This window comes from Caretta caretta, chromosome 13, assembly GCF_965140235.1.
Source record: "Caretta caretta isolate rCarCar2 chromosome 13, rCarCar1.hap1, whole genome shotgun sequence".
In the NCBI taxonomy this organism is placed as follows: Eukaryota; Metazoa; Chordata; order Testudines; family Cheloniidae; genus Caretta; species Caretta caretta.
Window position 1 is genome coordinate 26,266,196 of NC_134218.1, and position 25,086 is coordinate 26,291,281.

Below are 25,086 nucleotides of genomic sequence, written 5' to 3' on the forward strand. Positions count from 1 at the left end.
GATTCTTCTCAGCTTCACTGCTGATCACAGCTTTCTTAAAACAGTCTTGCTAATTTCACTCTTCCTCTGTCTGACAAAGCTGAAGCAGTAGAAGACACTAGTGTTGTTTGCAGAATCAGGAACACATCAGTATGTGGGCTCAGGTACAAAAAGACCTTAACTTTGAAGATTAAAAATACATGTATTTAAAAATGAACGCTAACATTGTGCAAAAATTGACATGCCTTCTTACTTGTCAGGGAAAATTCTCTTAGTTGCTGCTGGCAATTGGATTTGTCAGTCTCATGCAGAAGCTTTGATGTTCAAATTGTTCGTAGTATCTTAGTGCTGTATTTTTGTACATTAAAACATGGACTATTTTAGAATTTCTGGACTTTTGCAGACTTGTTCATAGAATACTTTCACAGCGGGGACAGCAGAATAAATCAGATTTGGAGTTCTTCAGCCAAGCTGTCCTTAATAGTTGGCAAAAAAGCTTGCAGTTAAAACCTTTTTATTTCAAAACATGAATTCCTGGTCTGATTACACCCAAATTTTATAAATGCTACCAAGACTTTTCTGGCAGAAGTAATTATGAGAACCTTGAGCCAAATCTGTTTAGTTGTGGGTAAAGTGACCTTTCAGTAGAAAGTCCATAGTCAATGTTGTGACAAGCTATCTCTCCATAATTAAAAATTAGTTCCTTAGCTGCACTTGGAAAATCAAACTAAAGCACTGTTTATTTTCAGAAAAATACATGTAATTTTAATTAACTGATTATTTCACTGTGTATGTTTAATGACTGTTTGAGTGTGCCTGTGTATCTTAATGAAATGCTGCATTACTATAAAACCCTGACTTTCTTATGGAACAGAAAATTGTATTTGTATGGTTTCCAAATGGAAATGTTCTCTTTCACATGACGCTAACAATTTGGCTAATTGTAATTCACAATTCGGGTATTCAGTTTTACAGGATGCCAGTTCCAAGAACAATGGTGACGCTTTAAATTAATTTGTGATAAATGGGCAGGGTTGGGCAGGGTAGGGTAGGCGGGAAATCTCCCTTTATTTGGACCTAACCTGTGAAAATATTAGTCTTTTTAGGTAAGTGACTAGTTGCAATTGGAATTTGTTTCCAAAGTTACGTCCTCTCTTCCTTATTCTTTGGTCACGCCTGGAGAGTTGATCAGTTGGCTTTATGTACAATAAAAGTTACAATGTCTCAGGTGATGGAACTATGTCAAGGGACATCATCTAGAATCACTCTTTTCAGTGAATTTCAAAGAAGATTATGGAATTTTAAAACATAATACAGTTCCACTAAAGCATATCAATATGCCTCACACCCAAGATCACCTACATCCTAACAAATTGCATCTTCACACATTGTGGAAATATGGAAGAAAGATTATTATTATTATTTTTTTTTTTTTGCAAAATTTTATTGTTTCAGGATTATGGGAAAAAGAAAAGGAGTACTTGTGGCGCCTTAGAGACTAACCAATTTATTTGAGCATAAGCTTTCGTGAGTTGTGAGCTGTAGCTCACAAAAGCTTATGCTCAAATAAATTGGTTAGTCTCTAAGGTGCCACAAGTACTCCTTTTCTTTTTGCGAATACAGACTAACACGGCTGTTACTCTGAAACCAGGATTATGGGAAGAGCTGTTGGCTGAATAATATAAACAGTCAACAGTTCTCGAACCTGTTTAATATTTATTGCTACAAACTCTAATTTAAACATTATGATAATCTTAATTGTAGCCATTAACTTCTGGATGGTCGCCAAGAACTTATCTTTTCCTAATATTTTAAGTTAAGTTTAGCCATGGTGGCTTATACCATTAATGCTAGGCATAAAGGGGAAGTGTAAAACATCCACTGCGGGAACTTCATAACAATTCACCTCAGCCTCTGCAGTTCACATAGCAAATTCCTGGCAAGTGATCAGTTACATCTAATATTGATGTGTGTTTAAAATAAAGTATTAAACATCAACTGCACTTCTCTCAAATGTATCATAATTCTACCTAAGATCTTTAAGATTATTTCACTGTCTCACAATGTCTCTGGCCATCCCTCTTACTACATTATTTGGAGAGAGAGACCAGTCTTTATGCACGTGACCTTCTACCTAAACTGTTACTTAATCCTGGCACTGTGTCATCTTAGGTGGAGACCCTGTAGATTTTTGCCACTTCAAGTCTCAATTTGTGTTTAACATTACATCTAGGGCTGTCAAACAATTAAAAACATTGATTGTGATTAATTTCACAATAAAAAAAATTAATTGTGGTTAATTGCAGGATTAATTGCACTGTTAAACAATAATAGAATGTCATTTATTTAAATATTTTTGGATGTTTTCTACATTTTCAATTATGTTGATTTAAATTACAACACAGAATACAAAGTATACAGCGCTCACTTTATATTTATTTCTGATTACAAATATTTGCACTGTAAAAAACAAAAATAGTATTTTTCAATTCACCTAAGTACTGTAGTGCAATCTATTTATCATGAAAGTTGAACTTACAAATGTAGAATTATGTACAAAAAATTACTATATTCAAAAATAAAACAATGCAAAACTTTAGAGCCTACAAGTCACTCAGTCCTATTTCTTGTTCAGCCAATCGCTCAGACAAACAAGTTTGTTTACATTTGCAGGAGATGATGTTATTGCCTACTTCTTGTTCACAATGTCACCTAAAAGTGAGAAGAGGCATTCGCATGGCCCTGCTGTAGCCGTCGTCGCAAGATATTTACATGCCAGATGCGCTAAAGATTCATATGTTCCTTCATGTTTCAACCACCATCCCAGAGAACATGCGTCCATGCGGATGACAAGTTCTGCTCGATAACAATCCAAAGCAGTGCAGACCGATGCATGTTCATTTTCATCATCTGAGTCAGATGCCACAAGCAGAAGGTTGATTTTCCTTTTTGGTGGTTTGGGTTTTGTAGTTTCCGCATTGGAGTGTTGCTCTTTTAAGACTTCTGAAAACAGTCTGCGCACCTCCTCCCTCAAATTTTGGAAGGCACTTCATATTCTTAAACCTTGGGTCGAGTGCTGTACTATCTTTAGAAATCTCACATTGGTGCCTTCTTTGCGTTTTGTCAAATCTGCAGCGAAAGTGTTCTTAAAGCGAACAACATCTAGTGAGTCATCATCCGAGACTACTATAACAAAATCGATGGCAGAATGCGGGTAAAACACAGCCAGAGACCTACAATTCTCCCCCAAGGAGTTCAGTCACAAATGTAATTAACGCATTATTTTTTTAACTAGCGTCATCAGCATGGAAGCATATCCTCTGGAATGGTGGCTGAAGCATGAAGGGACATATGAACGTTTAGCATATCTGGCACGTAAATACCTTGCAATGCTGGCTACAAAAGTCCCATATGAATGCCTATTCTCACTTTCTGGTGACACTGTAAATAAGAACGGGCAGCATTATTTCCCATAAATGTAAACAAACTTGTTTGTCTGAGCAATTGGCTGAACAAGGAGTAGGACTGAGTGGACTTGTAGGCTCTGAAGTTTTGCGTTGTTTTGTTTTTGACTGTAGTTATGTAACACAAAAAAATTGACATATGTAAGTTCAAGTTTCATGATAAAGAGGTTGCACTTCAGTACTTGTATGAGGTGAATTGAAAAATACCGTTTCTTTTGTTATTTTACAGTGTAAATATTTGTAATAAAAATAATATAGTGAGCAGTGTACACTTTGCATTCTGTGTTGTAACTGAAATCAATATAATTGAAAATATATGTTAAAAATTCCAAAATATTTAATAAATATAAATTGTTATTCTATTGTTTAACAGTGTGATTGAAACTGCGATTAATTATGATTAATTTTTTTTAGTTAATCACTTGAGTTAACTGCAATTAATCAACAGCCCTAATACCTCACCTCCCAGGCCAAGATGGTAACTTCTTCTGCAGTGTTTTTTGACTCGTGTTTCTAAGTATGCAGGGCTTGAAAAATTTACTAAACATCTACCCAGAGGGAGAGCTCAAAGATACATGTGAAAGATAGGGAGGGAGACCAGAGCTCCACTAACTAATTCCAAGGGCAGTGTTCTAGTGAGGTTCCTATCTCCCTGCTGCCAGCTGCTGGGAAGGAGACCATGTTGGCTTTCTGCTTTGGTGGTAGCCCTGGATCCTGTTTTGTATTGGTGTCTGGCTAGTAGATGTCATATAAACTTGAAGCTCTCCACCTTTCTGAGCTTTCAGTCTCTTCTTACCTCTTCCTCAGTTTCTGTTTTTGGGGTCATCCTTCCTAGTGAGCAACTCCAGAGGAACAGTAGAGGCAGGCACAGAATTTTCCTAGAGAATATCCTGAAATTGTCACAATTACTGAGTTTCAATTTTTATGAATTATACCATTTATATTCTAATATCAGCACAATAATTATGTTCCTACCATCTACAGAATATTTTGTATTATAAATACAAGTGGTAAGCAGTTTTGGTTTTTGCAGTAAAATATTTCAGTGTTTTATTATTTTAAAAAAGTTTTTTCACTAAAAACACTGGCTATTTTGGGATAGATTTGTATCATATAGACTACTTCTTTTGTTTTGTGTTTTCTTTCAGGGTTTTCGCTTGAGCACTGCTGGAGGATACTATTGTTTAAAAATACTTAGTAGTCTGGGGTTAACAAAGAGCTGCATAAATGGCATAAATTAAGGAAGTCTCTGGGGGGATCATCTTGGTAAGTAAAAGCGTATGTGTGGCTTTTTGAGGTCTTCTGTTTTCCATTCTTAAAAAAAAACAAAAAACCTTTTTTCAACTCGATGGTCCTTGGTCACAGTGCTGTAGCTCACGAAAGCTCATGCTCAAATAAATTGGTTAGTCTCTAAGGTGCCACAAGTACTCCTTTTCTTTCATTTTTGAAGTGGAGGTCAGGAATCTGTTCTCTCTGGAGCTGGTTTTTCAGTCTGCCACATGGGGTTACAAGTGATCAACATGAAGTATGTACCTGTACACCCTCCTTTCAGTGAGAGGGACTGTGCTGCTTGCATGATGTTCCCAGTCCCTATTGCCATGGGGAGCAAAGGTTAGAGCTCAGTAAGTGACAGTTTGTATACATTTCTGAAACGAAACACTCGTTCACATTTTTTCCTAAAGTGAAATCTAGTATATACTTGAGTTTTTCTTTTCAGAAATTTTTATGCATTATAACATTGGTTCCTCTTTGCCTCTGCTTTTTGTGCATGCAGTATTAATACAGAGCAGACTGCAGTTTACTTCTTTTAAGTTTTTACAGGATTTGTGCCAAAAGTGATGCAATATGGCGAAAGTTTTAATAGATTAGGTGTGTTATAACTGTGATGCTCTTAGATGCCTGGAATAAAGCCATACAATGTGGTCATGGACAGTCAGTTGTCTAAGTGTGGTGGTGGTGTTGTGTTCTGTAGACTTGATTAGGTAGTGAGGGTGGGGCTCAGGAAGGAACTTGGGCATTACAACACTGAGTATCACAGCAGGCAACTTTTACAACCTTTAGGTGTCTAGAGTATCACAGGAATAACAGTGCAATCCACAAACTCTGAGTTAGGCACCCTATTCAGTGAAAGAGGAGAGAGAGACATTTTAGAATGCAATCCAAAAAGGTCAGTATACAGGGTGGTGAGCTGCCTAAGCTAGCCAGTGGGAGGTACTGACAGTGGGGTGTGTGCTAACCCCCCTCCCTCTCTCAGAGATAGGCAACTCTCTGCTGTCCGGCTTCCATGCTTATCTCTCTTTAGCAATCCACAAGTGGGAACCCCTCTCCTAGAATCAGGCAGCTTAGGGGCCTAAGTAGTTTCTTAGCAGGAGTGAGTTAGGCGCCTGCCTCAATCCACAGAAAACCTCCAGAAGAGGAGGAGGTTGTGGTACCCACTTTCTAACTTTTTAGGCCAGTGGCTAGAGCACCCACCTGGGATATCTGAGACCCAGGATCAAGTCTCTCCTCCCTGCTGGGGGAGAAAATTGAACAGGGGTCTCCTATCCCTCAGGAGAGTGCTCTAACCACTGAGCTGTGAGATATTCTGATGAGGGGCTCCCTCAATCTCTCCTGTTGGAGCTGTTCCACTGTGGATAAATAATGAAAGAGTGATTGGAGAACAAGGAGTGGACCCTGCGTCTCCTATCTCCCATGTGGGTGCCCTAATCACTGGACTGCAGCCTCTGGTCCAGTAACTGTTTACACATGTATCCTCAGTGGAACAGTCATTTTCTTTCTCTTTCTAACAGGACTGTGTTAATGCAAACCAGGTAGTTAATGCAAACCTTTTAGTTTGTGTGAGCAGTGTCCACATGTGGCAGTTAGTGCACAACCCGTTGGTGCCCTCTGCAAATCACACCCCATAGTCCGCACTATGGTACAGTGTAGATGTAGTCTTAGATCATAACCCAAATGTAAAGAAAAGCTCAAAACGCCCATTCAGCATGATTTTTCCTTGTTAAGTGAAACAGTGCCTGTGATCATTTCAGATTTAGGAAACTATATTATATTAGCACCTGTGAAGTGTTGTCTGCCGTGCTTCTAATTTTAACTAGGGCTTTCGATTAATTGCAGTTAACTCCTGCGATTAACTAAAAAAAATTAATTGCGATTAATTGTAGTTTTAATCACACTGTTAAAGGATAGTATACCAAATGAAATTTATTAGATATTTTGGATGTATTTCTACATTTTCAAATATATTGATTTCAGTTACAACACAGAATACAAAGTGTACACTGCTCACTCTATTATTTTTTATTATAAATATTTGCACTGTAAAATGATAAACAAAAGAAACGGTATATTTCAATTCACCTCATACAAGTACTGTAGTGCAACCTCTTTATCATGAAACTTGAACTTACAAATGTCAATTTTTGTGTTACATAACTATGGTCAAAACCAAAACAATGCAAAACTTCGGAGCCTACAAGTCCACTCAGTCCTACTCCTTGTTCAGCCAATGGCTCAGACAGACAAGTTTGTTTACATTTATGGGAGATAATGCTGCCCACTTCTTATTTACAGTGTCACCAGAAAGTGAGAAAAGGCATTCATATGGGACTTTTGTAGCCAGCATTGCAAGGTATTTACGTGCCAGATATGCTAAACGTTCATATGTCCCTTCATGCTTCAGCCACCATTCCAGAGGATATGCTTCCATGCTGATGACACTCAAATGTGTTAATTACTTTTGTGACTGAACTCCTTGGGGGAGAATTGTAGGTCTCTGGCTGTGTTTTACCTGCATTCTGCCATCGATTTTGTTATAGTAGTCTCGGATGATGACTCACTAGATGTTGTTCGCTTTAAGAACACTTTCGCTGCAGATTTGACAAAACGCAAAGAAGGCACCAATGTGAGATTTCTAAAGATAGTACAGCACTCGACCCAAGGTTTAAGAATATGAAGTGCCTTCCAAAATTTGAGGGAGGAGGTGCGCAGCCTGTTTTCAGAAGTCTTAAAAGAGCAACACTCCAATGCGGAAACTACAAAACCCAAACCACCAAAAAGGAAAATCAACCTTCTGCTTGTGGCATCTGACTCAGATGATGAAAATGAACATGCATCGGTCCGCACTGCTTTGGATTGTTATCGAGCAGAACTTGTCATCCGCATGGACGCATGTCCTCTGGGATGGTGGTTGAAACATGAAGGAACATATGAATCTTTAGCGCATCTGGCATGTAAATATCTTGCGACGACGGCTACAGCAGGGCCATGCGAATGCCTCTTCTCACTTTTAGGTGACATTGTGAACAAGAAATAGGCAATAACATCATCTCCTGCAAATGTAAACAAACTTGTTTGTCTGAGCGATTGGCTGAACAAGAAATAGGACTGAGTGACTTGTAGGCTCTAAAGTTTTGCATTGTTTTATTTTTGAATATAGTAATTTTTTGTACATAATTCTACATTTGTAAGTTCAACTTTCATGATAAATAGATTGCACTACGGTACTTAGGTGAATTGAAAAATACTATTTTTGTTTTTTACAGTGCAAATATTTGTAATCAGAAATAAATATAAAGTGAGCGCTGTATACTTTGTATTCTGTGTTGTAATTTAAATCAACATAATTGAAAATGTAGAAAACATCCAAAAATATTTAAATAAATGACATTCTATTAATGTTTAACAGTGCATTTAATCTTTTTAATCACACAGTTAATTGTGATTAATTTTTTTAATCGCTTGTCATCCCTAATTTTCACAAATCCTGTCAAATCTGGGTATGTTAAGATCAGGATGATGTATTGCAATTTGAGCTGCAGCATTCTTCTGAAGATTCTAATATCACAATTTAAAAGGGCCATGGGTTTGTTTGACCCACAGTCTGTGAAGAATTGCTGCTTCAGATATAATGGGAGAGACTGAAAGAGAAATCACAGGATTAAACAGCTATTTAGAATGGAATGAGTTCTGTATATTGTGGAACATTGATTGAACTCCACCACACTTTGCTTGCTGCATCATTGTAATTACCTCCAACGCCTCTTCCTGTTTGCCTATTGAAAGAGATTTGCAAAGAAGGAATATTGGGTTTTGCCTTTATTTTATTTATTTAATTCTTCATGAGTACTAAGAAGGCCTGAAAGTTGTTTTGGGGAGGGAAAAAAAAAAGCTTTAGAAATACATGCAATATTGTGTCTGACCAATAATAAATGGTAAATTTTCAGAATGGAGAGGGGTAACCAGTGGTGAGCTGGAGCCGGTTCGCGCGAACCAGTGGTTAAATTTTGAAGCAGTTTTGGAACTGGTTGTTAACCTGCTTCCCTGCAGGGGCCGCTGAGGCTTTGATGGGCTCTGGCTGGGAAGTGATGTAATTCCTCCTCCGGCTGCCAGGGGTGCTGGCATGTGGGCTGCCGCCTGGCCCTGGGCACGAGCCCTGTTGCTGCTGCTGCTCCCCTGGCCCTGGGGCTCCTGCTGCTGCCTGGTGGGTCCCCGGCTGCTCTGCTGGGCCTGGGCTGTCCCCTGCTGCTCTCCCTGTGAGTACCCACCACTCTGCTGGCAGCCAGCCCCTGCCTCCAGCCACCCCCGCACCCCCTGCCCTGTCTCCAGGCACCCCCTGCCTGCAGCCAGCCCGTCTCCAGCCGCCCCTGCCCACAGCCTGCCCCTGTCTCCAGCCGCCCCTGCCCGCAGCCAGCCCCACACCCTCCTGTCTCCAGCCAGCTCCGCACCCCCTGCCCTGCCCGCAGCCAGCCATGTACCCCCTGCCTCCAGCTAACTCTGCACCCCCTTTCCTGCCCACAGCCAGCCCTGCCCCACACCCCTGTCTGCAGCTGGCCCCACGTCCACTGGTGCCCTGCAGTTCCCAGGACAGTAACCCTGCACACCTGCTTCAATGAGGGGGGCAGGGAGCAGCTGGGACCCACACATGTGCACACCCTAGGGTGACCAGACAGCAGGAGATGAAGTTATTGCTTGCTTCTTGTTCACAATGTCACCTAAAAGTGAGAAGAGGCATTCGCATGGCCCTGCTGTAGCCGTCGTCGCAAGATGTTTATCAGTGAAAAATCAGGTCAGAGGGTGGGGGGTAATAGGAGCCTATATAAGAAAAAGACCCCAAAATCAGGATTGTCCCTATAAAATCGGGACATCTGGTCACCCTAGCACACCCCCAGGGAGTGGCGGGGACCCACACATGTGAAACGGAGCTCATTTCTAGTTCAGGCCCATCTTTTTAAAAAAAGTACTTTAGGCAGGGTTAACATACATCCGTATTTTCCCGGACAGGTCAGGCTTTTTGGTTCTTAAATCGCTTAAATTTTTAAATTTTAAAAATTCCTCCTGGGAAAATATGGAAGTATGGTAACCCTATTGGTACAAAAAATACATACTGGGGCACATCCCTTAAATCAGAACTTTTTATTTGGAACCAGTTGTTAAGATTTTGGCAGCTCATCACTGGGGGTAACTAGTGGTGTTCCCCAAGGGTCAGTTCTAGGACCAGTCCTATTCAACTTATCCATAAATGATCTGGAGAAAGGGGTAAACAGTGAGGTGGCAAAGTTTGCAGATGATACTAAACTGCTCAAGATAGCTAAGACCAAAGCAGATTGTGAAGAACTTCAAAAAGATCTCACAAAACTAAGTGATTGGGCAACAAAATGGCAAATGAATTTTAGTGTGAATAAATGTAAAGTAATGCACATTGGAAAAAATAACCCGAACTACACATACAATATGAGGGACTAATTTGGCAACAACTAATCAGGAAGCAGATCTTGGAGTCATCGTGGATCGTTCTCTGAATACGTCCACGCAGTGTGCAGCGGCAGTCAAAAAAGCAAACAGGATTTTAGGAATCATTAAAAAAGGGATAGAGAATAAGGTGGAGAATATCTTATTGCCCTTATATAAATCCATGGTACGCACACATCTTGAATATTGCTTACAGATGTGCTCTCCTCATCTCAAAAAAGATATACTGGCATAAGAAAAGGTTCAGAGAAGGGCAACTAAAATGATTAGGGGTTTGGAACGGGTCTATATGAGGAGAGATTAAAGAGGCTCAGACTTTTCATCTTGGAAAAGAGGAGACTAAGGGGGGATATGATAGAGGTATATAAAATCATGAGTGGTGTGGAGAAAGTGAATAAGGAAAAGTTATTTACTTGTTCCCATTATATAAGAACAAAGGGCCACCAAATGAAATTAATGGGCAGCAGTTTTAAAACAAATAAAAGTTCTTCACACAGCAGAGTCAACCTGTGGAACTCCTTATGTGAGGAGGTTGTGAAGGCTAGGACTATAACAGGGTTTAAAAGAGAACTAGATAAATTCATGGAGGTTAAGTCCATTAATGGCTATTAGCCAGGATGGGTAGGGAATGGTGTCCCTAGCCTCTGTTTGTCAGAGGGTGGAGATGGATGGCAGGAGAAAGATCACTTGATCATTACCTGTTAGGTTCACTCCCTCTGGGGCACCTGGCATTGGCCACTGTCGGCAGACAGGATACTGGGCTGGATGGACCTTTGATCTGACCCAATATGGCAGTTTTTATGTTCTTATTACTTTCCTGCTGAAGGTGCAGAGAAGGATAGTGGGGCTTTCTCAAGTCTTAATTTAAGGCAGGTGTATTGAATTCTAGAGATCTTTTCCCCCAGAAGTTTATTCAGGCATTTAGTCAGTTTAATAAGTGTAAACAAAACAAAAATACACAATAAAACAAAAACCACAGTTTTAAACAGTAACTAAAAATCTCTTCTCTTAATTGTTCCAGGTTTTGTTTCCTCACTCCTTTTAATATGTGCGTTGTCATGCTACTGGTCCTTGGCATTTGATTGTCTCTAGTGTCTTCCAGGAGGAATATAAACAAGACCTACATATGTGTGCATATTGTATCACACACACAACTATATTGAAATAACATTAAGGTTGCAAAGTTAAGAAATGGTAGGCCTATAGTTGCCTGTGCATTCTTAATTCAGTTCTCTTGTGAGTATGCATTATAATAAAGTCCTCCTGGGTAAAGGAGTACCTATTGCATTTTCAAACCGTGGAATTGCCTTTGGCTTGGTTAAAAACTTGCCATTTCATTCTATCTCCATATAAAAATATTGGAGAACTAACTAACTATTTAAGGAATGTTTTTAAATTTTACAATTTCCTGGCAGTGTCTAACCACAAGCATTTTGTCTGCAAAGTAGTGCTTTGGGATCAGTACCAGGTGCTCTCCCTTTTCTGGTACTGGGATGAGAGTGTAATTGATTTTTAACTGGTTACCTTTACAGGTCAACTTGAGTACTTCTGATAGTCAAGTTCTGAAGAATTCTGTGAACCAACTCCCTTGAGTTTTCTCTGGCAGACCAACAATCCTGATATTACGATGGCTACGATTTTCAAGATCAGCTTGTTTGTCTTGCAGCCCCTGATATTGGGTCGCCTGGTGAGTTGTTTATTTTCTTGTTGGCAGCCTCTGTGTGCTTTCCATGGTGGCAGTGGAAAAGTTGGCTCCTTTATTCTGTCTGTATTCTTTGTAACTTTAGCAGCCAGGGTTTCAAAGAGTTCTGTAGCCTTCTCTGATTTGGCATCTATTGTTTTCATTTTTATAATTAGTCTTCTCCAAGGTGCCCTGAACTGCTCAAAATATCTGTTGACAAGGACACCTTGGCACTCACACCTAACTCTCTTGCAATGGTTGCCTCTAAATTTGAATCCGTATTGGTTTTCTTTATCAAACTGGCTGGTCCCCCTCTAGTAATGCTTTAGGAAAATCTTACTACAGGTATTAGCTATAATAGAAGTTTTTGAGGGCCAATATCAATATAAAATTATAAAGCATACTGTTAGTGCTACATATATAGCTGCATAAAATTAAGAAAAGTTACATCAGAGTGCAAGGACCATTCTATCTGTCTACCATAACTCTTCCTGCCTGATTCATGTCTCCTCTTTAACGCTTTAAATATTTGTGGCTAGAGAGAGAAGGGAAAAAAATTGGAAGCATGCTGCCTTAGTTCTACTGCTGCTACCTGTATCCTACCATCTGTTGCTCCAAATGGTGTGTGTGGAGTTGTGGTAGTGGTGAAGACACTACGGTGGAGTAGCAATGATCTCTCCAGCTGTAGTGGAGGCCATTGGTGGTCTTCTGAGCAGCTTCAGGGTTGCTGCCCTTCTCCCCCTCTTCCAGTTCTGCTTTCTTTTGAAGAGACCAGGAGGGTGAAAGAATATCTTTTATTGGACCAACAGACAGTTACTGTTGTACCACAGTATCTTAGAATAATCTGCACTGGGATCACATGTAAGAAATGTAACACAATAGCACTTTACTGTCCTTGTTCCCCTAGAAAATAATTTCTAGTGCTCAGATTATGTATCATGGTTTTGGTTTAGTTGCCCAGTTGTACCTATTTTACAATGCATTATTATTATTATTTCCTTCAAAGCATCTCCTTAACGTCTGACTGGCTTGCATTGCTGGAAAATAGCCATGGTTTTGGATGATCTACCTAACTTAAAAGAAACCTACACTTCCTTGCTCTCCTCAACTATGGAAGACTTAGAGGTGGATTTTGACTCCAGACTGGAAGAAGATGACCTGAAACAGGATGGTACTTGTGAAGGTTCCACCATCTTTGTCGCTTTTAAAGGAAATATAGATGACAGAGACTTTAAACAGAAACTGGATATCATATTGAAGAATGTACCTGGTCTTTTACACATGGGTAATCCATTTTCTTGTCACTTTTCAACTTCTGTTTCCTTTTCTCTCTCTCACACATGCACATCATATTCTAAATTAAGGTACTCTAGACCAGTGGTTCCCAAACTACGGGTGCCGCTTGTTCAGGGAAAGCCCCAGGCGGGCCGGGCTGGTTTGTTTACTTGCCACATCTGCAGGTTCAGCTGATCGCAGCTCCCACTGGCCGCTGTTCGCCGCTCCAGGCCAATGGGGGCTGCCAGAAGGGCGGCCAGCACATTACTTGGCCCATGCCGCTTCCCCACAGCCCCCATTGGCTGAGAACGGCAAATCGTGGCCAGTGGGAGCCGCGATAGCCCGAACCTGTGGACGTGGCAGGTAAACAACCGGCCCGGCCCGCCAGGGGCTTTCCTTGAACAAGCGGCCCCCCCCTAGTTTGGGAACCACTGCTCTAGACTGTAATAAATTATTGGGATTATTTTTTTTTTGTAAAAGTTTACAGTACTTTTCCTCTGGACAGCATAGAGCGAAAACGTGTTCTGAAATTCTTTAGCTGCTTAAAATCATTATGATTGTATTATTAGTTCAGCATTTTTCCTCCCACTTATTGAATTCCCATATCCTACTGTCAACTTTTTAACTCTCTTTTCACCAAAAGTTACATACATATTTGTTTTATAGTATTTTGGCCCATGTCCTGTCTGCACCCATAGATTTTCTGAGATACCCTGGAATTGAGTATGCAGCTGAAAACTTCCTACAGCTTCCCTTTAATGTGGCTATCAATACCAGCAAAGAGGTCCATAATATATGCTGGTTTTCCCCAGGATCTTCACTATTTTTGTCAGTCATTTCTTATAGTCTTTTAAAATAGTTTTTATTGCATACTTTTTGTAGATACCAGGCTTACTATGACTTTTTAAGGTTCTTTCCAGCTATTAGAGAACTTTAGTTCTCTAGAATAAAGATCTGTGTAAGGAATTTTACTCTTTTTTGGGTTTGTCTAAACAAAGTTTTACCAGTTGTACCACATATAATTAAATTAAGCTATAAACGAAATTTAAGTTTTTTAATGGTATGAACCCCTGTGTGGATGTTCTTATTCCAATATAAGTGGATTTTTTGGTTTAGCTTAAACCTCTTCCCAAGCAACATAAGATAAACTGAATAAGGAGGCTACACCCATATAACTATAGCAGTTTAAAATGACACCTTTTTTTACACCAGTATAATTTCCCCATGAAGACATGCTTTATTGTAAGAGGCTCTTTCTCCTTAATGCATTTCCCCTATGGAATATTTTTGTGCTACACCCCTTTGGATTCTCTGGGGGGTAGACTCTCAGAAATCTGTCTCAGATTCTGTGGAAGGTTCTTTTTCTCGCTCCACATGCTTGAATTAAGATTCGACCCCTCTATTCCATCTAGTCAATTTTGTGTGTTTGAATATTGGACCATTTACGCTATCGGTCAGAGTTTTAAATATTTTCTGCGTTATCCTGGACCTCTTTCCGCAGTGTAGGGTCATTAGTAATTATAATGTAATTGATCTACCAATTCTAGAGTGCTCCCCCAAAAAATCCTTTTCACCTCGTGTTAATCTCCTCCTCCTGTACCTTAGTCAGGAACTGATCCATCAGTTTCAGTGGGAATTGGTGTTCTACCAATAAAATAAAAACCAGTAGAATCTTATTAAAGGGGAAAAGGCAAAATGCCACATTTATTGTGAATACAGAAAGAATTCTAGTAAGCAGTTAGCTATAACATTCCATTCAATTTCATATTTATTCACACACACACACGTTCTGCAAGGTTGTTATCATAGTTACCAGCCTTAGAGTTGCTCATGCCAAGCCACTGGCCAAGTGGCCTGGACATGAGGAGGGAGCAGGGCCTTGCCAGATGCTCATCTGATGCTCCTGGAAGTTGGTTTGCAGAATCAGACCCCAAAGTTCTCACTTTCTAGAGTGCATTTTTATAGGAATTTCTTCCTGTGCCAATCTATGGGAATTGCTTCATCATGCTGTTGCTCAATCAATCAGCAGATGGCTCATTCCTGACTGCTCTGTGCTGCCAGATGTTATCCTGTTCTTTGGTTCTCCCATTCTTGAGGCTGTTGGGCGGATTCCATCTGCCCTCCGGGGGCCCCTGGTTATTTCCACTTGACGCCTTCTTCAGCCGATGGACACTGGATTCTTAGGCTGGCACCTCCCTGGTCATTCAGTTATTATCCACACCAAGCATCCATCCACATACATCCTCTATCTCTATTTTAATCACAATTGTTAACAAAGCGAGATGAATACAACAAAAGGGTGGGGAGTCTCTGGGTGCTGTTTCTGTTGTTACAGAGTATTGCTTTGAGTCTCTCTCTGTGTGAGTAGTTGTTGTTACAGAGACTTGCTTTGAGAACAGACTCCGTCTTAGAATGTACTAACACAATTAGCAGCTTGCAAGTTTCACACATAGAGGGAGAGAAACAGTACCAAAAACCAGGAGACCTCTTAATTAGTAATACCCTGGAATTTAAACTATGGGGAATCAAACACATTTGTGATTTTAATACAGAACTTCTTTAATATGATCCAACATTGGGAGTCTTTTCATTGCCTTTAAGCACTAGGGTGGATCTGTATTTAATTTGAGCAAATCCCACTCTGTTATAGCATATATTATAAACTATGGCAATAGGTGCTTTAGAAGAAGTGAAGGAATTGGTTTTAAAAATGCATGGTTCTATGTGAAACTAAAGCTTTTAAAATTAATGTGAACGAGTGGCAAATTGTTTAAGCTGATTTTTAGAACAAAATAGAGCTCCGAAAGTATAGGGGATATAAACTGCATCTTTGTGAGACATGTATAAGAACCTGAGATAAATAGTATTTGAAAAGCAAGAAGGGAAAATGAATCACTAATAACTAGGTATATTAAAACCAGTAATGAGATCTTTTAAATGTTTTTTAGAAGTATAAAATGAGATCCAACAAGGTTTTTGATAGGATAGAACAATAAAGAGCTATTGATAAAAGAAAAGGAAATGGCAGAAGAATTAGTTCTTTACATCAATGTGAAAGGGAGGATTAAATAATTTACCCTTGAGGCAATGTCTGCAGATACGAAAGAGGATAAACAGTACAATAGAGATGTCTTTCTGCTGTTACAGTAATCATTTGGCTGAGACACTAAGCACTTGGTAGTGATGGATTATTACATTCACAAGTGATATGATATTAAGGAATAAATAATTAACAAATTTAGTAAGTCTTTTGTCACTAGGGGAAATATCAAGTGATTGGGAAACAGCAACCATAGGTCCAAATTGTAAAGAGACTTTCTTGAACAAGTTAAAAATTATAGCTCTGTACATCTATATTAGGAATAAAATTTTTAGATGATTTTAATGTATTGCATAGTGACATGCTTTGGATAAGTATAACTTAAATAACTGTATCCAGGATGATTTGCCTTTCACCTATCTATTCTGGTTCCTACCTATTACTTTTCCAATAATTGATGATCTACGTAGAGGGGACTGAATAGATTCAATGTAGCTAGCTTTCTGAAAAACTTGTAGGTTTTACATATGTTTGTTGTATATGCTGTCTAAATATGAGTTGAGTATACCAAAGGAGGTTAAGCAAGTTAGTTGAAGTTAAGGATGTGTATTCTTCATAGATGCTACTGGTAAGTTTCAGAGCCACATATATAGTGAAGACTATTACAGGAATGAAAAACTGACTCAGTCTGGAACTCCGCTTCTCTGTATAGCCATTTATTTTGAATAGTTACACCGTTTCAAACCTGTCTACACAAAAAAAGTTTTAATTTTCTGATAGCCTCTCTGAGTTACTATGTTGGCCATGGTGTGCTGGTTTTCATCTCTGTGGTTCTTTATGAAGTTGACTTTTTGGGAAAATAACTGGTATGGTTTGGCATGATTACACAGCTGTATGGAAAACTTCCCCATCTCCACATATTGGAATAACCATTGACAATCTTGAAAGCCAAATAGGTAGCTCGGTTTTCATCTTTGTTCTGGTACACTATTACATTGTTTGTTTAAAAAATGACTTAATACTCCATTTTATTTTTCTTTTAACTAAGAATCCAACAAGTTAAAATTGCAGAAGGTAGAACCCTGGAACAGTGTACGTGTTACATTTAATATACCCCGTGAAGCTGCAGAGCGGCTGCGAATTCTGGCTCAGAGCAACAACCAGCAGCTCCGTGACTTGGGAATTCTCTCTGTTCAGATTGAAGGTACGTCACATCTCTTGTTAAGAGGCGCTAAAATTGTGGCTGTGCTAAAACTGCAGTATTGATAAGCCATTTTTGTGCTTGAGAATGGGCTTCACAGACCTTCTGAAACTTTAGTTTCGAGAAGTGTCTTCCTTTGTTTTCTGAAGCAGTCCGTTTTTCTGTAGCTGTATTGAAACAACACTTACTTTGTTTGTTCCTTCAGGGGTAAGTTTACATGTAATAGTTACTTGAGTTTGAAATTCTGTAGAAGGTGTTTCTGAATGTCATTACCAACATGTTACTGAGGGATTGTACACACAACCGCTTATGTCAGTATAATTTATGTTGCTCATGGGTGTGAATAAGCGACGTAAGTTACACCAACCTAAGCTCTGGTGTGGATAGTGCTGTGTCGACAGGAGAGCTTCTCCCGCTGATATAGCTACTGCGTCTTGTAGAGGTGGTTTTATCATGTTGACGGGAGAGCTCTCTCCTGACATCATAGAGCATCTTCCCCAGATGTGGTACAGCGGCGCAGCTGCATCGGTGCCACTGTAGTGCTTCTAATGTAGATTAGCCCTTATCTTTTTTAAAAAAAATTGCATATTTTCATGCTGTTGTCTAAGATGAAGCTTTCCTCTTAAAATCAGTGGCTTTCATAATTAGAGTTGCACTCCGGGCTGATCCTACAAGAACAAGCCCAGGGCACAGTATGCAAGGTTCAAACCCAGGGCATGTAGCTTGTCAGTCTTTTTGCCTCAGGATGCTCCATTCTTCGCTTATTAAAGACCACAATTCAATTTTCAATATATTGACTGCATACTTGAGGAGTGGGCAAGAGTAGTGTGTGTTACATAATCACCCTATATTCCAAAGTGCAAAGTAGCTCAAAATTTGACACCATCTTTAAATGCTGCTTTGTAGGTTGGTTCCTTCCTCTCCCTTGTCCTCCCACCCCATGTATATAATTTAACTTCATAGATTGTGTATTACTTCCAGGTGAAGGTGCCATCAACTTGGCTTTAGGTCAAAATAGAAGTCAAGATGTCAGGATTAATGGGCCCATGGGAGCAGGCAATTCAATACGAATGGAGACAGGATTTCCCATTCAGAGTGGCCAAGGTAAGTTAAATTTAGTGTTACACATTATTACATTTATTACTAAGCTTATCATGATTGTAGCAACAGTTGCTAGTAGAGTTGTAACTCCAATAAGCAATATGCATACTAGTTTCCCTGCTGTCAGTGTCCCATCCCATGTAAAATATCCAGTGTGTGAATACTTGTATGTTGTTACTTCCCACAAGTAGCCATGCTAGTAAATTTCAGTTGAATGTCCAGATAGTGAATACAAAAGGTGCATGATCACAGAAACGTGAACTCATATGAAAATTAGCACAGATTCCCACAATACATTTTTGCATTATTCATTCAGTTTTACTGCTGCTTTAGTATGGCTGTTTTCCTGTACATTAACACTGTTGTAATGGAGAACTATTTCTCATCCAAGTTGTATGCTTAAACAAAAACTGCATATATGCCATCCATTATCCTATCATGCCAGTATAACTCATAAATTGCAGGAAGTTACACTACTGAATAAGTTAAAGGAAAATCATTCTGTAATAAAGTATTCTATTGGTTGTATTTAATTACAAAGCAAAGTAAATAATTTTAAAACAATTAAAATAGGATTTAATACAACTTTTTAAAAAATTAACAAATAGGGAGCTTTCATTGACATTCTAATGTACAGTAGATTTGGACAAGAGAAATGTAGCTATCCACTGGAATGAATGGAAAAGAAATTTACATATTGCAAATTGTGGGTGGAAATCTGGTTAATTTAAGAGTAGTTAAATCACTGTAATTAACAAAAAATGTAAAATAGACTATTACTTCCACTATGAAAATCTTTGAGCTTCATTTCCTAGGTCTCAGTGTACTTTGCATGGAAAGTTAGAGATTTGGGTGCCTAATTCCCGTAGACATTTTTGAAAAATCTCAGCCTGAGTGAAACCATAAAGTTTTTTCTCCAAATATCTCTTCATATGGTCCTTTTCTCTCCATCTCCTTAATGCTTTTCTAGAGCCCAGAGTATATGTGTAACTTCTTACAAGTGAGTAGTCCTGTTCAAGTCAATGGGATTACATTTGTGTAAAGTTATGCACATGGTTAAAGCTTTATGGGATTAGGAGCTAGATTTGTATGTGTGGGATTCAGAATACTTTCCCAAAAGTTCACTTAGATAAGTGTTTTGTTTTGTTTTTACCTTCTGTGTAGCACAGAAAAAAAAATCAAAGGTACATTATTGTAACTAGAGTATATTTGCCACAGGCTCATGGAAGTGAGACTGGTTCTCCATTCCCTTTTTTTCCTTGAACTTTATGACTTTTTTATTATTTGGAGGATAGGGCTGCCAATGATGCTTGTGGCCATTTTTTCCTAACACAAGAAAAGGGAAGAATCTACCATTCCCACTACAAATCCATTCTGCAGAGAGGTTGAAGACTTCAGGAAAGAAATCACTTTGAATTAACATATTCTGATTTTAAAATAATATTTCTGTCAATGAGGAATCTACGTAGTCTGGAGGAATGACATGAGAATTTGTAATCCTCAGGTCCTGAGTTCTAATTTTGGTTCTGCCACTGATTTGGAGTGTGGCTTTGAGCAAGTCACTTTACCTCTTTTGCCTCTCATCTGTAACATAAAGAAAATACATATGAATACTTTGCAAGGTGTATTTTGATAATGTTTGTACAGCTTTTTGAATGTGTAAAGTGCATTATACATTATTACTTGGTTCAATATTACCAAAAACGTCAGCTGCACATTTTTCAAAGGTCTTCTGAGTTCAAATTTTTACTTTAATTAAAGCTAATTTTTCTTTGAAGAGAGAAGCTAATGAATACATTTGGAATAAAGTTGTCTGTTTACCCTAGAATCTGAAGTTTTCAGGGTAAGAAATGCTTCTCCCCAGAAATAAAAGGAGGAATATATATAGCTTTGTTGGTTAATAGTTCAGTCACTGTAAGATTTAGGCTGCTACAGATTTTTTTTTCCTGTTGATTCAGTACCAAAGCAATAAGTTAAACTTAAATGTTTTATTTACATTGTAGATGTTTTGTTTTATTTACAGATCTAGACACATGAAAACATGCTTTGAATGGCCTTTTGGTATTTCTGAACACACTAAGGGAGGTGACCATCTTGCTGGAAAAAGTGATAAGCAAATCAATGTCAATATGGAAGTCACATGTAAGAGACTAAATTGCCATCCCAGTAAAATATTAGCTTAACAGTCATAAAGCACTTTAAAAATTAATCAAAAGTTTATGCCAGTTAAGTTTCCATCCTAGAGAAATATTAGTTCATCTGATCTATTTTTATATCCTGCTCCTCACTCTGGTACAGGGGCGGGCAAACTTTTTGGCCTGGGGGCCGCATTGGGTTTCCGAAATTGTATGGAGGGCTGGTTAGGGGAGGCTGAGCCTCCCCAAACAGCCAGGTGTGGGCTGGCCACCACCCCCTATCCGACCCCGCCCCATCCAATCTCCCCGCCCCCCGCCCCCCGTCCCCTGACCACCCCCGGAACCCCTGCCCCTGACTGCTCCCCGCCGCCCCATCCAACCCCTCCTCTCATTCTGACTGTCCCCCTGGGACCCCTGTTCCATCCAACCACCCCTTCTCCCTGTGCCCTGACTGTCCCCGGACCCCTGCCCCTGACTGCCCCCCGCCACCCCATCCAACCCCCCCTTCTCCTTCCTGACTGCCCTCTGACCCCTGTCCCCATTCAACCCCTCTGTTCCCCGCCCTCTGACCGCACTGACCCCTATCCACACCCCCACCACCTGACCACCCTCCCTGAACTCCCCTGCCCTCTATCCAATCATCCGTGCTCCCTGCCTTCTGCCCGCTTACCGCGCTGCCTGGAGCACCGGTGGCTGGCGGCTCTACAGACGCACCACCCAGAGCACCAGGACAGGCAGCCACGGCTTTGCAGCCCTGCCGCCCAGAGCATTGCGCCGGCGGTGCAGTTAGCTGAGGCTGCTGGGGAGGGGCCGGGGGCTAGCCTCTTGGGCCAGGAGCTCAGGGGCTGGGTAGGAGGGTCCCGCGGGCCGTAGTTTGCCCACCTCTGCTCTGGTAGCTAAGCACATTTTTCAGTTTCTCATGTGAAGCTTTCATATTGCCATTGAGTCAGATATCACTTTTTTTTTTTTTTTTAGCACAGTAGATGCCACCAGTGGTAGGTTCAGAAATTCCAATAGTATTTCGAAATATTCTTTGTATAAATACCTCCTTTTATTACTAGTGAGAATTTTTGTACTTCGCAAACTTTCAGACTGATAAGCTGACTAAAATGAGTGGAGTTTTCATTAAGTAAGTTCAATTTGAGTCTTTTCTTGGGGAAGAATTCTTTACGTTTAAAGAAATGTTTTGTTTAATGAAAAATTGATAATGCTATTCTAACTGTTTTTGTTTTGAAACCAGTGTTATCCATTGTAGGTACAGTAATATGACCAACTGCATCTAAGATCTAACAAATAATGATTTTTAATTTTCTAGGGTTAATAAGAATGAACAACCCTGCAACTGTTATGATGTCCCAGAGTGGAAATGTTTCCTCTTCTATGATGGCAAGTGGAGCTAATGCAGAGCTGCAGCCCAGGACACCTCGACCTGCTTCACAGTCAGGTAAAAAAGAACATGTACAGCAACAGCATTTGTCTGTCACTATCGCTGTTACAGAGACAAGGAGGGGGAGGCGATATCTTTTATTGGACCAACTTCTGTTGGTGAGAGAGACAAGCTTTCAAAGTTACACAGCTTACAGAGCTCTTCTTCAGCTCTCGGTAAGCTCAAAACCTAGTCCCTCTCACCAACAGAAGTTGGTTGAGTAAAAGAGATTACAATAACACTACATACAACTATTGTTATTGACAGTTTTTTACCGCAAAGTACTTCTGACTTCTTTTTCCTTCAGCATACAGAGACATGAATACACTCTGAAGGATATCACCAAAATTTGGTCCAGGGCTGTCCCCCTACTTTTCTAACAGACACCCCTCCTTGAATGATTTCTTCACTGGAAGAAAGTATTGTCATTACCTGGAAAGGTTTCTTCTACAGGTTTTAAACATTAGAAAAACCTTTAGTAACAGAAATCTTGATGACCATTTTCAGAATTGTTTCTTGCTGTAGTACTGTTAAAATATTTTTAGTTGCGTCTGGAAAGGAAAGCTTCCCCACACTGTTGTTCCTCCTCTCTGCCTGGAGGGATCACCACTCAGGGTCAGAGAATAATATAGTTTTTGTGTGCTGTCAATTCTTAGGGTATATATACACTGCAAAAACACACCAGCGGCAGCGCATCCCAGAGCCCAGTATAACAGGGTGCCACTTGGAACCGGGGTACCACTGAGCCCGCCTGATCCACCAGCCTGGGCTTCCTTTCACACTGTGGTGCTGTGATAAGTTGCCACGCTCTCCTCTTTCACCAGCATACACACAGATAGGGACACACCCCCTGCAGCTTCTCACACAAATGCTGAGATCAGCTCTGCCTGGGAAGGCTCAGCTAAGGCACCTCCCAGTTGTTAGGACATGCCCCTCTTGAATGTAAACCCCAAGTTGTACCGTCTTGCACTGCACAGGAAACTGTACAGCGTAAGCTCCTAAAATTCGCCCCCCTCCCTCAATGTGGAGAGAGATATGCAACAGCTTTCTGCCCCAAGGTATAATTTCCCCACACACTGGGTTTTAGACAAAACAAAAACAAGTTTATTAACTACAAAAGATAGATTTTAAGTGATTATAAGTGATCAAGGCAGATTACCTTAGTAAATAAACAAAACCGCAAATTGAGCTTAACACAGTAGACAGGTAGGATATGAATTAGCAAATTCTCACCCTAAACAGGCTGGCAGATTCTTAAGGCACAAGCTGCCTTGGCTTTGCAGCTTGGCTTTCCCAGGTTTTCATACACAAGCTAAAAATTCCTCTAGCCTGGGATCATCACTTGCAACAGTTCAATCCTTGCCTCTCAGGTGTTTCCAAGTGTGTTTTTGTAGGGAGAGTGAGGTCTTATCATGATGTCATTGTCCCCCTTTTATATCTTCTTTCCACTTGCTGGAAAGCTCTTTTGCTGTGACCTGGGTCAAACAGTTCCCATTCTGTAGTGCTGTTTCTGAGAGGTTTCTATTGTACACAGTTCCTGGGGTAATCCTTGTGCTTGTTTGCATTTCCTCAATAAGCTTTTAGGATTGTTTGGTCTTTTTTACTGTTGTACCCAAAAGGCTGCTTGTGGGTGTTTTCAGTCTTACAACATGTTTCAGTAACACGTTCATAGCCAAACTTCATAACTTCACATATGACAATAGCACATACAATCCAACGAGATATTAATGTCTAACAAATCAAGACTTCTAGCATGATACCTCACAAGGCACACTTTGTATAAAACATATCCTAATTAAATGATTGTGGTGAATATTGGGATGCCAGGGTGTGTCGCCCAGGTCTACAAACTTGGGCTTGCACTGCAGCTCTGAAAATCGCCATGTTGATGTTCCTGATGGGGCTATGAGACCCACCCGCCTCAGAACATCCACACGGCTATTTTTAGCACTATAGCCTGAGCCCCACAAACCCAAGTCTGTAGACTTCAGGTTCTGAGACTTGATGCCATGGTGTTTTCTTTTTTGGGTGTTTGTGTTTTTTTTTTTTTTTTTTTGCATAGACATACTGTTAGTCTCATTACTGAGACTACCAGCTAAGGTGATGGCATTTTTGTGATGTGGATCTGTCTACCTTTGTCTTTTTAGACTCTTTAGGATAGGGATGTTATGTTTGGAAACATCTAATATATTTTCAGCTTTGCTACTATCTAAATAAGATATTTAGGCACCTAAATAAGTGGCCTGATTTCCCTTCTTCCCCCCCACCCCCAACCCCCCAGAGGTGCAGCTCCTACTAGAGTCTCCTTTCCTTGGCCTTTTGCATTAGAATTCTTATTTTATACACTGCCATTGGTGGGTGTGGCACTTCTCAGCATGGGGACCTTATCACTTTGGGGAGCTTACATTTCGATATAATTATATATGAATCTATAATAAAATTAATGATCATGAATACTATGGTAGGTAGGGCTAGGAAAAGGATGTGTAGGTTGAGGCAACAATGAGAAGCAAATACGCCTCTTTGGGAAGTACAATTTTTCAATACAAGTCGACTGGAAGTTGAAGGCCTGATTTTCTCTGCCTAGTTTTGCCACTGCAAGTTGTGTGAGTTTAGGACTATTGAGGCACAGAAAGGTTAAGTGACTTGCCCCTTTTTAAAATAGTCAGTATTCTTGTCCAGTTTTGTAAAGTGCTTCTAAAATCCTTTTGATGTAAGGCACAAAGCAAAAGCAAAACATTATCATTTTTCTTTACAGAAAATATTAACTACTTCTCTGGAAATGTTATCTAATTACACTACCTTCATAATTTCTTGTTATTCCATCTTCACTTCAGAGTTGGGAGGTTTTTTGGTCCCAGTAAATATATATAAGGCTTATATAAGAATAGGTTCTTGGAGACCACAGTACTGTATTTATACCTTTCACAATGCTTATGATTAGATTCTTAAGGTTGCCAGAAATTCTGGCTTCTTTTAGTGTACTAATTATTGTCTACATCGGAAAATTGGAATGCTGGAATGTGAATTTTTATTG

At 39.9% G+C, this 25,086-nt stretch overlaps 1 protein-coding gene across 4 annotated transcripts in view; it reads left to right on the plus strand.

Annotated features, from left to right (window-relative positions):
- Positions 1-25,086, plus strand: part of NCOA6 (nuclear receptor coactivator 6) — a 70,172-nt gene that overhangs the window by 4,597 nt on the left and 40,489 nt on the right. For 2 of the 4 annotated variants that reach the window (XM_075118829.1, XM_075118830.1), the window contains exons 2-7: positions 4,592-4,709; positions 11,723-11,877; positions 12,878-13,156; positions 17,235-17,390; positions 18,369-18,491; positions 21,939-22,067. In XM_075118829.1, the coding sequence (XP_074974930.1) occupies positions 12,922-13,156; positions 17,235-17,390; positions 18,369-18,491; positions 21,939-22,067 (643 nt within the window). In that variant the 5' untranslated portion in view covers positions 4,592-4,709; positions 11,723-11,877; positions 12,878-12,921. Of the gene's footprint in view, positions 1-4,591; positions 4,710-8,952; positions 8,975-11,722; positions 11,878-12,877; positions 13,157-17,234; positions 17,391-18,368; positions 18,492-20,511; positions 20,598-21,938; positions 22,068-25,086 lie in introns of those variants that run through there. The other 2 variants (XM_075118831.1, XM_048820720.2) reach the window with 2 other exon arrangements.